Source organism: Neltuma alba, unplaced genomic scaffold, assembly GCF_004799145.2.
Source record: "Neltuma alba isolate B1F8T4 unplaced genomic scaffold, ASM479914v2 tig00007486_pilon, whole genome shotgun sequence".
In the NCBI taxonomy this organism is placed as follows: domain Eukaryota; kingdom Viridiplantae; phylum Streptophyta; class Magnoliopsida; order Fabales; family Fabaceae; genus Neltuma; species Neltuma alba.
Genome location: NW_021634796.1, coordinates 25,813 through 40,196, shown reverse-complemented (window position 1 = coordinate 40,196; position 14,384 = coordinate 25,813). Strand labels below are relative to the sequence as shown.

General features: G+C 33.3%; 1 protein-coding gene across 1 annotated transcript; it reads left to right on the top strand.

The window, feature by feature from the left end:
- The first annotated feature begins 12,590 nt into the window (after positions 1–12,590).
- Positions 12,591–14,349, top strand: LOC114752675 (small nuclear ribonucleoprotein E). The gene is made up of 6 exons (XM_028941415.1): positions 12,591–12,755; positions 12,852–12,878; positions 13,014–13,076; positions 13,817–13,895; positions 13,981–14,026; positions 14,123–14,349. The coding sequence occupies exons 1-6, from the start codon at positions 12,714–12,716 to the stop codon at positions 14,130–14,132; spliced, it is 267 nt and encodes an 88-aa protein (XP_028797248.1). The 5' UTR covers positions 12,591–12,713; the 3' UTR covers positions 14,133–14,349.
- Positions 14,350–14,384: the final 35 nt, after the last annotated feature.

Sequence of the window (14,384 nt, the reverse complement as noted above, 5' to 3'; positions counted from 1 at the left end):
TTAACAGTAAAATTAGTACGAATACATTTAATATTTAGACAATTTTAAACCGAGTCTTATAAAAAAAAAACGGACTAATTAAAAAATTTGAATAATATAAAAGGAATTGGGGGTTTGGAATAGCAATTGGAGACTACAAAAACAATTTTTTAATTATAATTTATTAAATACAAAATAAGTATATAAAAAATTTTTGTCTTGACCTAAAAGTGTTTATAAATTGGGAAAATGACAGCAAAATATCATGTGAATTTCAAAAAGACAAATAAGCACTACAAAAAAACAGACTTTAGGCGACGACTTTTGGCGGCGACAAAAAAAGTCGCCGCTGAAAGTGGACCTTCAGCTGCGACTTTTTTTGTCGCCGCCAAAAGTAGACTTTTAGCGGCGAATTTTTTAGTCGCCGCTGAAAGTTCGCTACTGAAACTAAGACTTTCCGTGGCGACAAAAGTGTCGCCGTTGAAAGTAGACCTTCAGCGGCGACTTTTTTGTCGCCGCCGAAAGTGGACTTTCAGCGGCAACTTTTTTAATCACCGCTAAAAGTATAATATAATAATATATATTTTATTTTACAATATTAATAAACAAATTCAATTTGGCTCAACGGCAAGAAGATTGGATACGAAAGGAGGCGGTCACGAGTTTGAACCTGGAAGAAGACACATTTAAGGTGAAAATATTTGGACGATGACGTGGTGAGGAGGAGTGATGTGGCAATGACGTGGAGGTGGCTAGTGATGATGTGGCGGTCGGCGGTGATGATGTGGTCGCCGATGGCGATGACGTGGAGGTCAACAGTGATGACGTGGCGGCTGGAGACAATGACGTGGACCGGCAGTGATGATGTGGCATTGGTAAAGCCAATTCTTCTTAGGCATTACTTTCAGCGGCGACAAAAAAGTCGCCGTAGAAAACACTTTCGGCGGCGACAAAAAGTCTTTCAGCGGCGACAAGAGTGTCGCCGCCGAAAGTGTCTTTCAGTGGCGACATTATTGTCACCGCTAAAAGACTTTTCAGCGGCGACAAATGTCGTCGTGGAAAGTGTTTTCGGCGGCAACAAACTTCTAAAAGTCGCCGCTGAAAGTATCTTTTAGCGGCGACCTTTTTAGTCGCCACTGAAAATTTTCAGCCACAGCTGCTACGGCAACAACTTTTCAGCGGTGACTTGTCGCCACAAAAAACTTTCGGCGGCGACTTTTGTACTTTCAACGGCGACTTTTGTCGCCGCTGAAAGTCAATTTTTTTGTAGTGAAGGCACATGAATAAGAAAAATGACAAATAGGGCACTGGGTACCAATTTGGAATTTAGATTTTTAGCCTAATTACCAAATTGCCCTGTCTGAAAGTGAGAGGAAGGAGAGAGGAAGACGCTGATGAAATACGGGAAGAAGGAAAGAAGAATGTTGAAAATGCTATTATCTTACTCCTCCGCATCACCATTCTGTAGAGATTGTTGATTTGGTGGGTTTTGGTTGTGGGAAAGAGGATTTGTAGTAAGAGAGGGAGTGAACCTGTGGGAAAGAAGTTGATGGCGAGATTTGGATTATTCATTTTTGTGGCTGCTTCATGGTGAAATAGGAACAGGATTATTGCATTTGAGGGTTTATATTTAGTATTCGGTGAATGATGAAGCAGAAATAAGAAAACAATGGCAAGCAATTACGTAATGTAACTGCTGTCATATGCCTGCTGGTTTTTGGTAAATCCCATTACGTGAATGGTAAATTTTATTATACATGTAGTTAATTATGAAAGTTAATACATGCCCTGTCTGAAAGAACTCGTACTCCTTGAGATTGTTGTCGTCGAAGAGGTCGCTGAAGTAACATCAACTGTCATACACAAGTAGGAAGCTTAAATATTATTCTTCATAGAGCATTTTCGATGGGTTCCCACAGCTTAAAATGTTATTACCTAGCATTCCTCTTTTTAGTTCTGTCTCTGGTCTTCGCATAAAACCATTTTCAGAGAATGTGAAGCTGTTTGGTTTTCTAGTATTATTAAACCATTTGTCCTGAATTTTACAAAATACATATTGTGATTTACAACTTTTGTAGTGAAAGTGATTATTTTGTTAATGGGTTTTGCAACTTGTTTTTAGGAGATAAACAACTTATTTGTAAAAACTAATAAAATTCCACGCTAAATTTGACAAAACGTATAATGGGATTTACAACTTCCATAGTAAAAATAACCACTTATTCAATGGGTTTTGCAACTTGTTTTCGGGGGATGAGCAACTTGTTTCTAAAAACTAATAAAATTTCATGCTAAATTTGACAAAACACATAGTGAGATTTACAACTTTTGTAGTGAAAATGATCACTTCTTTAATTGGTTTTATAACATGTTTTCAAGGGATTGGCAACTTGTTTTTAAAAACCAATAAAATTCCATGCTGAATTTTACAAAACATATAGTGATATTTACAACTTTTGTAGTGAAAATTACCACTTCTTAAATGGGTTTTGCAACCTCTTTTCAAGGGATGAGCAACTTGTTTCTAAAAATCAATAAAATTTCACGCTGAATTTTACAAAACACACAGTGAGATTTACAACTTTTATAGTGAAAATGACCACTTCTTAAATGGCTTTTGTAACCAGTTTTCAGGGGATGGGCAACTTGTTTCTAAAAGCCAATAAAATTTCACGTTGAATTTTACAAAACATATACTGGGATTTACAAATTTTGTTGTAAAAATGACCACTTTGTTAATAGGTTTTGCAACATATTTTTGGAGGATGAGTAACTTACTTTTCACCACCAATAAAATTTCACACTGAATTTTACAAAACACATAATGTGATTCACAACTTTTATAATGAAAGTGACTACTTCTTCAATGGGTTTTGTAAACTTGTTTTCACCAGAAAGGCAACTTATAAGCATAAATAAATCATTCAGTGAACGTGCACCTGAAATACGTCACAATAAACATTGAACTATTAACTTTCATAATTAACTACATGTATAACAAAATTTACCATTCACGTAATGGGATTTACTAAAAACCAGCAGGCATATGACAACAGTTACATTACGTAATTGCTTGTCATTGTTTTCTTATTTCTGCTTCATCACCGAATACTAAATATAAACCCTCAAATGCAATAATCCTGTTCCTATTTCACCATGAAGCAGCCACAAAAATGAATAATCTAAATCCCGCCATCAACTTCTTTCCCACAGGTTCACTCCCTCTCTTACTACAAATCCTCTTTCCCACAACCAAAACCCACCAAATCAACAATCTCTACAGAATGGTGATGCGGAGGAGTAAGATAATAGCATTTCCAACATTCTTCTTTCCTTCTTCCCGTATTTCATCAGCGTCTTCCTCTCTCCTTTCTCTCACTTTCAGACAGGGTAATTTGGTAATTGGGCTAAAAATCTAAATTCCAAATTGGTACCCAGTACCCTATTTGTCATTTTGCTTATTCAGGTGCCTTATTTGTCTTTTTAAAATTCACATGGTATTTTGCTGTCATTTTTCCTTATAAATTCTTATATAAATAAGTCTAGAAAAGAAAAGGCAAAGAACTTGAGAGTGAAGGCCACCAGGTGGGACCTTCCCTTTTTGATTCAAAGCAAAACGTCTTCAAGCTTGAGTTCGTTCAAACAACCCTATGATTTTTGGGTCCTTTTTTTTTTTTTTCAAATTTTGGTTATGCCGAGTTATCTCCATGCATGTTTTGTCTTGAATCAAGGATTTGGTTAAAATTCAACTATCTTGTTTTACAAATTCTTTCAAAAGAATATTATGTATAGTCTTAAACAAGTATATTAATAACTTAAAATTTAGTAGCCTCTCACCAAAAAAATTGCTAATAATGTTTATTTTAGAAAATAACTATAAATTAAAACATTTTAAATTGTAAGGACTTAAAAATTGTTGGAAAATGACTATACACAAATAATAAAAAGCTATTAATTTGTTTACATTTGATCAACACTTGGTATTCCATTTCACATTCACCAACTATTTACCAAGACTTCGGACTGTTTATGTGGAAACCAAATTATAATTTTAAAAGTAATTTTATAATATATAAAATAACTATGTAAGAAAAGTTTAGTTTTAACTTGCATAAAAAGACTTTTAATTTTATTAACTTAAACATCCGCGAATCATAGAGAAACATGGAGTGGTTATTTAATATTATTTAATATTCTTATATGTTGGTCAAATATACCATGTTTCATGTTCAAACAAAATATGACATCATTAATCATTCCAACAAATGTTGCTTTAACTTACAAGGATACCACTTATAGTATTTCAGAGAAATGTAGGTTTGAATCCCATAATTAATGTAAGAATTTGTTGACAAATAATCCCTCTCATCTTTTTATAAGATATAAAAAATAAATTAATACATTAAAAAAATTAATTAAAGATAATAAATATATTAAAAAATGTGACCTTTTTTTTTCCCAAAGTACTCTTACCTGTGGAGAGTGTATGAGCGTGGAGTAGGACAAACCAATAATTAATGCAATAATATTATTAAGGACTAACCAAAAAATCATAAGAATAAAAATAAAAAATGATAAGAAAAAGTTATTCTTAAAAAAATTATATAGAGAACCGAAAACACCTTTAAACACTTTTTCAAGATATGAAGCTTGCTCTAATTTTGATGAGTTCCTTGAACCTAGTTTTTTTACATTTTTTATACTATGAAAATATCAAATCAATTGTAAAAACAAATATATTATTAGGTCCTTTTTTTAATATAAGAGATGAATAATTAATTCATAAAAATTAAAAAAAATTAGTTAAGTTAATTAGTTGTAATAAATGAGTATTGTATTTTTTAAAATGTTCTTATTAATTATGTGCATTGAAGCTACTCTTTGATAAATAAATATTTGAGATAATATAGATTGAAGTATTATATATATGATTAAAATTGAGTCTCTAACTAACTTTTATATTAAGAAAAAAGCCAGTGCTAGGTTGTTTGAAGAATTGATAGATGTTTTTTTTTTTCAAAAAGAATTAATAGATGTTTACATTATGAACTAATGGGAACGTTCTTGTATTGACCCTTGACCCTTGAGGCCATCATCAAAACTCAAAAGAAAATTTTCTCCGGACATGTCATGTCAGCATAATTCATCGAAATTCTGGTCCAAAAAAGTTGTGGGAGAAATGCTTCGTGAAAATTTTATATTCCTTCGATCTTAAATATAAGATCTTTATACACACTAATATAAGGGTTTTATATTTAGAACCGGAAGAGTACGAAGGAAGCAGAAAATAAGCTTAGATATACAAGTAATCAAATAACTATCACAAAATAGTTTATGTTCAACAAAAACAAATTCCAAAATACCTAATTAAACTTCTGTATTAATTCAAAAGTAATTCTGTTAACCAACACCATCTCGTGCCAAAATGCTTAACAAATAAATAAATTCAAGGAAATACATTGTAAATGAAGAGAGTTGTATCTTTATTAATGAATAAGATAATAAATAATAAAGTATTATTTTGATGGCAAGAAAATATTATTGATTCTTAATATAAGAGATCAATATCTAATTTAAAATATTAAACAAATTAACATTAATTAAGTTAATTGTTTGTAATAGATGTATGTTTACTTCTCGAGAATACCCTAATTAAAATATACATTAAAATTATTCATTGACGATGGCATCACTAAACATATGCAATCAGTAAAGGTATTTTCAAGAGAAAATTATAAATTTAGAAAATAAGGTGAATTGAAGTCTTATATCTATGATCAAAATTAACCTCTTGTTTATCTCTTATATTAAGGTTATTATTTTGTAAAATTTTTAACAATTTTTTCACCGGATCGAATCAGACCTAGTCAGACCTAGTCAGACCAATTCAACACCAACTCATCCCTCTCCTTGGACGCAAGCTGTTATCTAATATGTTTCTCGAATAATATGGTTAGGTCTTGGTTACTTGAGAATATTATTATATGGTATGATGTTAATTATCCGATATGGTTAAGGTATGTTTTGAACCTTATATGATACATGTTCTTGCAACACTAATAAGAATTGAAAAATGACGTGGCTTAATTGATTTAACACTCGAGGGAGGCGTTTGTGATGAAGATTAATATACGTATATTACCATGTGGTTTGCCTCCATAACACGTAATATGATTGGTTTCTTGGAGAGGACAATATTTCCTTAATTGCGACAATTCAGGAGTATCTCATGGTAGGATTCCCTAAGAGTAGCATCCCTGCAAGGATATTGGACAATAAATCCATTATGACATCATCCTCTTTTTCTAGAGCCTGCGTGTGTTCTATCAACTTTAGCCAGTCTATATCACATATGCGGGAAGCTCATGAAAGTAACCAATTATATGATTAGGACCTAGGCCATGGATTCAAGTCGGCGGATATAAAGAGAATATAAGAAGTGAATTGAATGATTAATAATGAATAATAAAGGATGATTAAAGCGTGTATATATGTTGATGTTTCTTTTGGCTTACATGTTTGTAATATTTTTTGACTTGTTATGTGATAGTACTGTGTTTAGTGATTATTTAAATAGTTAGTCCGACTTGGCACTTCTTAGGGATGCTGGTAAGTGAGGTGAGTAGGAGTTTTCGTTACTGAGACCATAATCTCACTCCATTACATCCACCACTTTCAAGTAAGAATAGTAAAGGAGCCCTGGATGGAAAAAAAAACTGGAGGTGTGAAGTCATCTTCATTAGTGATTGCATCCCAAATTCTAGCTATGTTTAGTCATTAGTTATTTACTACCTAGAACATCATTATGTATTTCTTTTTTATATATATATTCTTCATGTTGAAAATATTTATATGTCCTTAATTATAAATTTTTTGTTGAAAGCCCTAAAGGGCCATGGATCTACAATTGAACATTTTTTAGGATTTTTTTTGGGGAATAAGTTAAATTTAGTTTGTTATATTACTTGTTATAAATTGTGTCAATCAGGTATATGAAAAGTTTTTTATAACCACGTTAGGAGTACAATCACAGTTATACACAATAGGTAAGTAGTACTCTTTTATAATCATGATATGTTGTATTACTGACTGATTGTCTTATCTTTTTATATCATAATTACGTGACAAAGAGTAAGGAAATCTAAAACAATTTTTATAACCATGATAATGATGTTGTCATTCTTTAATTGTGTTAAATTTAACAAGTTTTTAGATCGGGTATTACAAGATAGATTGGAGTATTATATATAATTAGTGTCTAATTAACTTTTATATTAAGAAACGGAGCAAGTACCAAGTTGTTTGAAGAATTAATAGATGTTTACATTATGAACTACTAGGAACGTTCTTGTATTGACTCTTGACCCTTGAGGTCATCATTAAAACTCAAAAGAAAAAGTCTCTTGAGAATTTTCTCCGGACATGTCATTCAGTGTAATTCATGGAAATTCTGATCCGAAAAAGTTGTGGGGAAAATGCTTCGTGAAAATTTCATATGAAGGAAGCAGAAAATGCGCTTAGATATATAGGCAATCAAATAAATGTCACAAGTAGTTTATGTTCAACCAAAAAAAAAAAACAAAGAAAATTCCAAAATACCGAATTAAACTTCTGTATTAATTCAAAAGTAATTCGGTTAACCAACACCATCTCGTGCCAAAATGCTTAACAAATAAATAAATTCAAGGAAATACATTGTAAATGAAGAGAGTTGTATCTTTATTAATGAATAAGATAATAAATAATAAAGTATTATTTTGATGGCAAGAAAATATTATTGATTCTTAATATAAGAGATCAATATCTAATTTAAGAATATTAAACAAATTAATATTAATTAAGTTAATTGTTTGTAATAGATGTATGTTTATTTTTTGAAAATATCCTCATCAACATATGCATTAAAATTATTCATTGACAATGGCATCACTAAACATATGCAATCAGTAAAAGTATTTTCAAAAGAAAATTATAAATTTAGGAGACAATGTAAATTAAAACCTTATATGTAGGATCAAAATCAACCTCTTGTTTATCTCTAATATTAAGTTATTATTTTGTAAAATTTTAATTTTTTTCAATTTTTTCATCGGATCGAATCAAACCTAGTCAAACCAAGAGGATATTTGAATGAAAATAAAACCATGATTTTAAAAATAATTTTATAGTATACCAAATAAATATGTGGAAGAGTTTGCCTGATTTACAGAAAAGTACTTTTTTAAAAGCACTTCTATGTTTGTCCAAACACCCCCCAAGTTAACACCAACTCATCCCTCTCCCTTGGACTCGGAGCCATGGTCAAGTCAGGACACAAGCTGCTATCTAGTGTTGGGATGGACATCCTTTGGGCCGAAATCAGAGGATATTAAACTTTCTATTGTATAAGAGGGGCCCAATTTTTTTTTTTTGACCAGCAAAGAGAAATTCATTGAAACAAAAGAACAGGGAGGTTCAATAAAGAAAAGGCAAAAACACAACCAACAAAATAACAAGGAGACAAAAAAAAGCCAATAGGCTAGCCAATTCCCTCCCTTCTGGCATCTGAGGTTTGTTGGTCAGGATTCACAGTATCGTCAATCTGTGCTTCACGAAGGATGATGGTAGCTAGAGGAGGTGGAGATTCTGTTATCAGACTATTAGGTCCCACCTCCCTTGAAGCCAAAGAACCCAAACAGTCAGCTGCAGAGTTACCCTCACGAGGAATGAGAGAAAAGGAGACAAATCTTCGTTTTTGCATCGAATCAATGATTTCTGTCAACAAGCCATGAAGAGTCCATGGGTAGTGACAGAAAGAACAAATGGTTACTGCTTTATAAAGGTCTTGACAGTCCATCTCGATGATTACAGGTTGCAAGTCCCATTCATAAGCTAGATGGACAGCCTTACCTACAGCTAGCATCTCTGTGTGAAAAGCAAAATAGGCATACGCTTTTTCAGCCCAGCCTTTGATCAACAATCCATTTGAGTTTCTGCAAACATTTCCAACACTCGCTTTTCCATTCTTCTTACAGAAAGAACTATCACAGTTTATTTTGATTGTATTGCTTTGCGGTTTCCTTCACTTGTAGCTCGTTTTGGTTACTGTAAAGTTGGGTGCCTTTGGGGATAGAGAGTTCACTTCCCAAAATTCCTTCATGGATCTATTAGCCATCTCTATGGCTTCGGAAGGATTCAAAACCACTTGTTTAAAGGTCATTCAGCATCTCAGCTTCCAGATAGTCCATGGCATAGAGGCAATATAGGCTTTATTGTAATCAAAGTCAAGATCATTGATCATCAGAAACTCTTCTAGCCAGAGCCCCATGCTTCTTATTTTCGTAGGAGATAAGTAAATGCCCATAGAGCAGCCAAACCAAGCAACTTTGACCCAATCACATAGCAAAAATAAGTGTTCAAGGGATTCGGTTTCATCCCCACAGACAAGGCATAGGGGGTTAGGAGCACATCTTCTCCTATATAAAGCTTCTTTTGAGGCCAGTGCATTGTTTAAAACATGCTAGATAAAGTTATGTATCTTGGGCATGACTTTTAGTTTCCAAACTGCAGACCAAATTCTACTGTCCACTTTCTTTGATGGAGAAGCTCAATTTAATCCAATTCTGCCTTTGGTCGCAGAATTTTTTGCTCTATACCCAGCTTTAACACTATAGTTCCCATCTTTAGCAGGCACCCAAATCATCTTGTCATCTCACGGAGAGGTTGTAAGAGGGAATTTAACGATCAAGTCCAGATACTGCTTATCTATTTCCTGATCAATGGGTTGCAGGTTCCAGCTCCTTTCTTGGATAAGATTAGCCATAACCATATCTTAGTTAATTGAGGAGCCGCTATTGACAAGTATTCGAAACTGCTTAGCCCCAGGGACCCAAGGATATTTAAAATCATCAATATAGTGCCCAGTCCCTACCTGCCAACAGAGGTTTTCCTTTAAAAAATCTCGCCGAGCTAGTATACTATCCCAGACCCAAGAAGCTTTAGACCCTTTAGCAGCCTTCATAAAAGAAGTGTTCGGAAAGTAAATGCTCTTTAGCATGTGGACCCACAAGCTATCAGGATTATATAGAATACGCCAGGTAGTTTTGGCTAATAAGGCAATATTGAATTCCATAAAATCCTTGAATCCCAAGCCCCCCTCTTTCTTAGATTTTGACAGTTTTTTCCAATTAGACCAATGAATTTTACCAGATCCTTCTGAGTTACTCCAGAAGAAATTTGAGACTAAGCTATCCAGAGCCATACACATATTCTTTAGGAATTTAAAGCAAGGCATAGGATAGATGGTGATAGCACTTACAGCTGCTTTGATCATGATTTCATGCCCCTGCAAAGGATAAGCATTTCTTTTTCTAGCCTTGCACTTTCCTTCCCATCTTGTCTCTCGCATAAGCTAGGCTAGCATTTTTTGACCTTCCCCACAGAATTGGGAGGGCAAGGTATCTCCCTGGATCTTCTACTTTTGCAATATTTAGGCACTCCACAATCTTTGCCTTCACATCGTCCGAAGTGTTCCTTGTAAAGAAAAGGCTAGATTTCTGATAGTTAACTTGTTGACCCGAGACATTACAATAATCCTGCAGAGACTTCATGAAAAGGCTGCAGTTATCAATGTGAGCATTCAAAAAGATAATAGCATCATCCGCAAAAAGACTATGTGTTAACATAGGGCCCAAGAGGGCCCAATCACTCTTTCCATGAGAACATGGGGTATTATTGTTAAAGGTTCTTCATCTTTAAGAGATGACTTGTACTACCAACAAGAATTAGTCCAGTTGGTAAGGAGTCAACTCATAACCTACAAGATCATGAGTCTGAATCCCATTGTCGATGTAAGGACCTTGTTGGTGGGCGATTTGTAAGTACTTTTGTAAATACTCTCTGAACCTGGAGGCATGTGATAGCCCTAATGAGTCCCCGGAACCTAACTCACCTAAACTTTTTTGTACTAAAAAAGAAAGAGGTGACTTGTACTTTTCACAACTGTACACGGCTTACACACTAGATGATTGGTTGACTTTGACTTTGCTTTTGTCTTTTTCACTGCCATGCATATTCTTTCACGGCCAACTTTCACCCTCCTGGTCATCCTAGCAATGGTTATTTTGGTTATGTTATGCTTATTTTCTTCTTTTCTCTATTATATATATTTAATTAATTATCTACAATGTGTTTTTAAATTTTTTTCGATCACAAATATTTTTATTTTCTAATTTCACTAATAAACTATTTTTATTTTATCACAATAATTTTAGGTATTTTTTAATTATTATCACATTAATAACATAAAATATCAAATACTACTATTTAATAAAGTCTATGTCATTTTCAGTCATTTTACTATCAAACTAATTTTTCTATTAATCATCTAAACAATTTTTTACTTTTTCAACTAACTTTTTATAAACACCTATCAAACATAAATCACATTATATTAACTGATTTTTACTTTAATTTCAGTTATTAAAATCAGTTAGAATATAAGTCAGTTTTGCCTACCGCCTATCTAAACACACCATAATGGGTTGTTGGTTTTTTTTTTTTTTTTTATTCCCTGTGGTGGCGTCCTCTCATATTCCTACTCTCCGAGACTCAGCACTTTTGTGTTTGGTGGTATTGTTTCTGGTTTAATATGGGACTTAAGTTTTGGTTGGCCTATGAAGTGCTGACTGCCTTTTAAGCCTATTGGTTGAAACTTCATGTGATTTTTTTTTTTTTAAAATTTGTTTCCCATTCTGCTGGCTTACCATTCACGATAGTTTTGTCGTAACGTGTCTTTTTTTTTAAAAAAAAAAAAGATTTTAGGCCTCTAATCTAGTCCTCACCTAAAAAAAAAAAAAAAAAAAGAAGGCAGCGGAATAAGTTATTATTAGAGTTTTTTTCAAAAAAGCTTTGCAATTTTTTTTGAGAAGGGTCCGAGGCTCCGAGCAAGACCCTAAACATATGATAAGACTCTTCATGTATTAGGAAATAAAAGATATGATACTAACTATCATATTATAATTATAACATAAATTAATATATATATATGTATATACACACAGATATATAATATGCTGGAATACTGAAAAGGAAAAATTTAAGGAGGGATAACACTGGTTCAAAATTGAACAAATGTCACAATGTAAATTGTTTTTAAGGAGAACGAATTTCTAGCACTAAATATGGACAATTTTTTAATAAGAATATAAATCTTAATTTATTATGTGGGGAGGGATTAGTCTTTTTTTTTCTACTGGACCCAATCTCAATTGGATCTCATATAAGTCTTATTTTTTGTTTATATTTGGGATTGCTTTAAGTTTTCATACTATAATGTACTATAGTAATCGAATTTTATATGCATCATTTTATTTTACTTTGTTCTTGTATTAAAAAAATAAAAGTAATATATTTTATAATTTATAATAAAAATATATTTTATATTTATAATTTCAAATAAAAATAAGAAATAATAAACTCAAAATCCGCACATGTGAAAACTAAAAAGTAATTTCACCAAAACACTAAAAAGTAAATTAATTGTGCAACGCCAAAAAGTAAATTAATTGTGAAAGCTTGTTGGGTTAAAAAGGGAACGACGACAATAATTTGAGCGCAAAGGAGGCCATCCACCCCGTTCTCGCTGGTTTAGGGTTTTGCTTGGCTTGGGTTGAGTTGTGCCGGAGGGTTTCGATTTCTTTCCCGGAAAACTCTCTTTCACCTTCTCAGCGCCGAAACCAGTAGCGACAGCAGCCATGGCGAGCACCAAGGTTCAGAGGATTATGACCCAACCCATTGTAAGTTCATTTACTCTTCGCTGTTTACTAAATTGTGTCGATTATATTTTCTCATTCACCACTAATTTCCTCTATTTTGATTTCCCTTTTCTTCAGAATCTGATCTTCAGGTTTCTTCAAAGTGTAAGTGAAATTCCCTTTTCGGTTTCGGATTTTGGTTTGTCCTGAGGTCTTCTGGGTGTGTCGGACTTTTTTTACTGCTGCTGGAGTGAGAAACTTTTTGTGAATCGTGTTTTTGTGTGATTTTCTTTGTTGCAGAAAGCGCGCATTCAAATTTGGCTTTTTGAGCAGAAAGATTTGCGAATTGAAGGCCGTATAATTGTAAGCTTGCTGTCATCATCGTACTGTTGTGTGCGAAATTTACAATTTGAAACCTGTTACTCCGCCTTAGCATTTCTTCTTTTTTCTTAGGATCACTTGGATATGATCTTTGTTCTGAAGCTTTATTTGTCTGTCGAATTAAACAGAATATAAAAAATGGTTTATATGTTGGCGTTTGATAGTAGTATTGAAACGAAACTGTACCGCAGCTGAGTCCAGATTTTGAGTTTGTTTTATTTTATCCTTTGCTTTACAACAGTAGACTGCTTCCGCTGGCAGATATCGCAAGCACAGAATGAACGTAGTTTGCATATTTTCTACTATTTCAGCCCTCAATTCAAACCCTTTAAACTGGCTTGGAACTTCCCGATGTTTGCTTTGGTTTATAAAATTGTTGACATTAGCTTGGAGATCAGTAGACTTCTTACACACGACCCAGGGATTAAATTTTCTTTGTGGAGCACAATCATGGAGTGATATTTTGTATGTGTTCCTTTTGTTGCCGCAGCCTAATGTCCTGCTTCAGAACTTCCTATTAGTTCTTTGACTGTCTAAACTTGTTTTTGGGTGGTTTCTTGGGCTCTAATTAATTTTTCTGAATATTATAACTTTATTCATGTGTGCGTGGCGTGTGTATATTGGACTGGTATTGTGTCTTAAACCTAATATTTTGAAGAATATGTCTATTCACTATCTTTGGTTGAAGGCCAAATTAAATTGTATGTTCCATTGCTGATCAGGGTTTCGATGAATACATGAACTTGGTTCTGGATGATGCTGAAGAAGTAAACGTTAAGAAGAAGAGCAGAAAATCCCTAGGTAAGTTGTGAGACAGTGTTGCATCGTTCTGTTTTTTATGTCATGGATTTTTCTTACTAGTTTCATTTTTTTTCCAAAACTTCAGGTAGGATTTTATTGAAAGGAGACAACATAACTCTGATGATGAACACGTAAGCAATGCTTTCTCTTTGCTACTTGCATGTGTGTGTTGATGGCAACTTTTAGTAAACTAGTTTTCTACTAACTCCTTGTATTGTCTTGTTCAGGGGAAAATGATGGGGGAGCAGCACCCTCTTGAATCACATTTTGGGGGTGTCTTTTTTGGGAGGTCAACCAAAGAGATGCCTTTAAGACTTATAGCCTTTTATCATATCTTTGATAATATTTCAGCATCTCAGTAGAAGAATTATGTGTTGATCAAACTTCTGCTTTCTGTAAACCCTTGTAGGTTTTCTATTTTATAATGTCATCTAATTTCCTGTGGATACTCCTACTCCGTTTGTTTTTGCCTTTTGTTTTCTTGTTCTT

Bases quoted from the DNA above. Each gene is read 5' to 3' on its own strand.
- LOC114752675 (XM_028941415.1), top strand. From the start codon at position 12,714: ATGGCGAGCACCAAGGTTCAGAGGATTATGACCCAACCCATT. The intron at 12,879-13,013 runs GTAAGTGAAATT...TCTTTGTTGCAG, and splicing joins TCTTCAGGTTTCTTCAAAGT to AAAGCGCGCATTCAAATTTG. The intron at 13,077-13,816 runs GTAAGCTTGCTG...ATTGCTGATCAG, and splicing joins GAATTGAAGGCCGTATAATT to GGTTTCGATGAATACATGAA.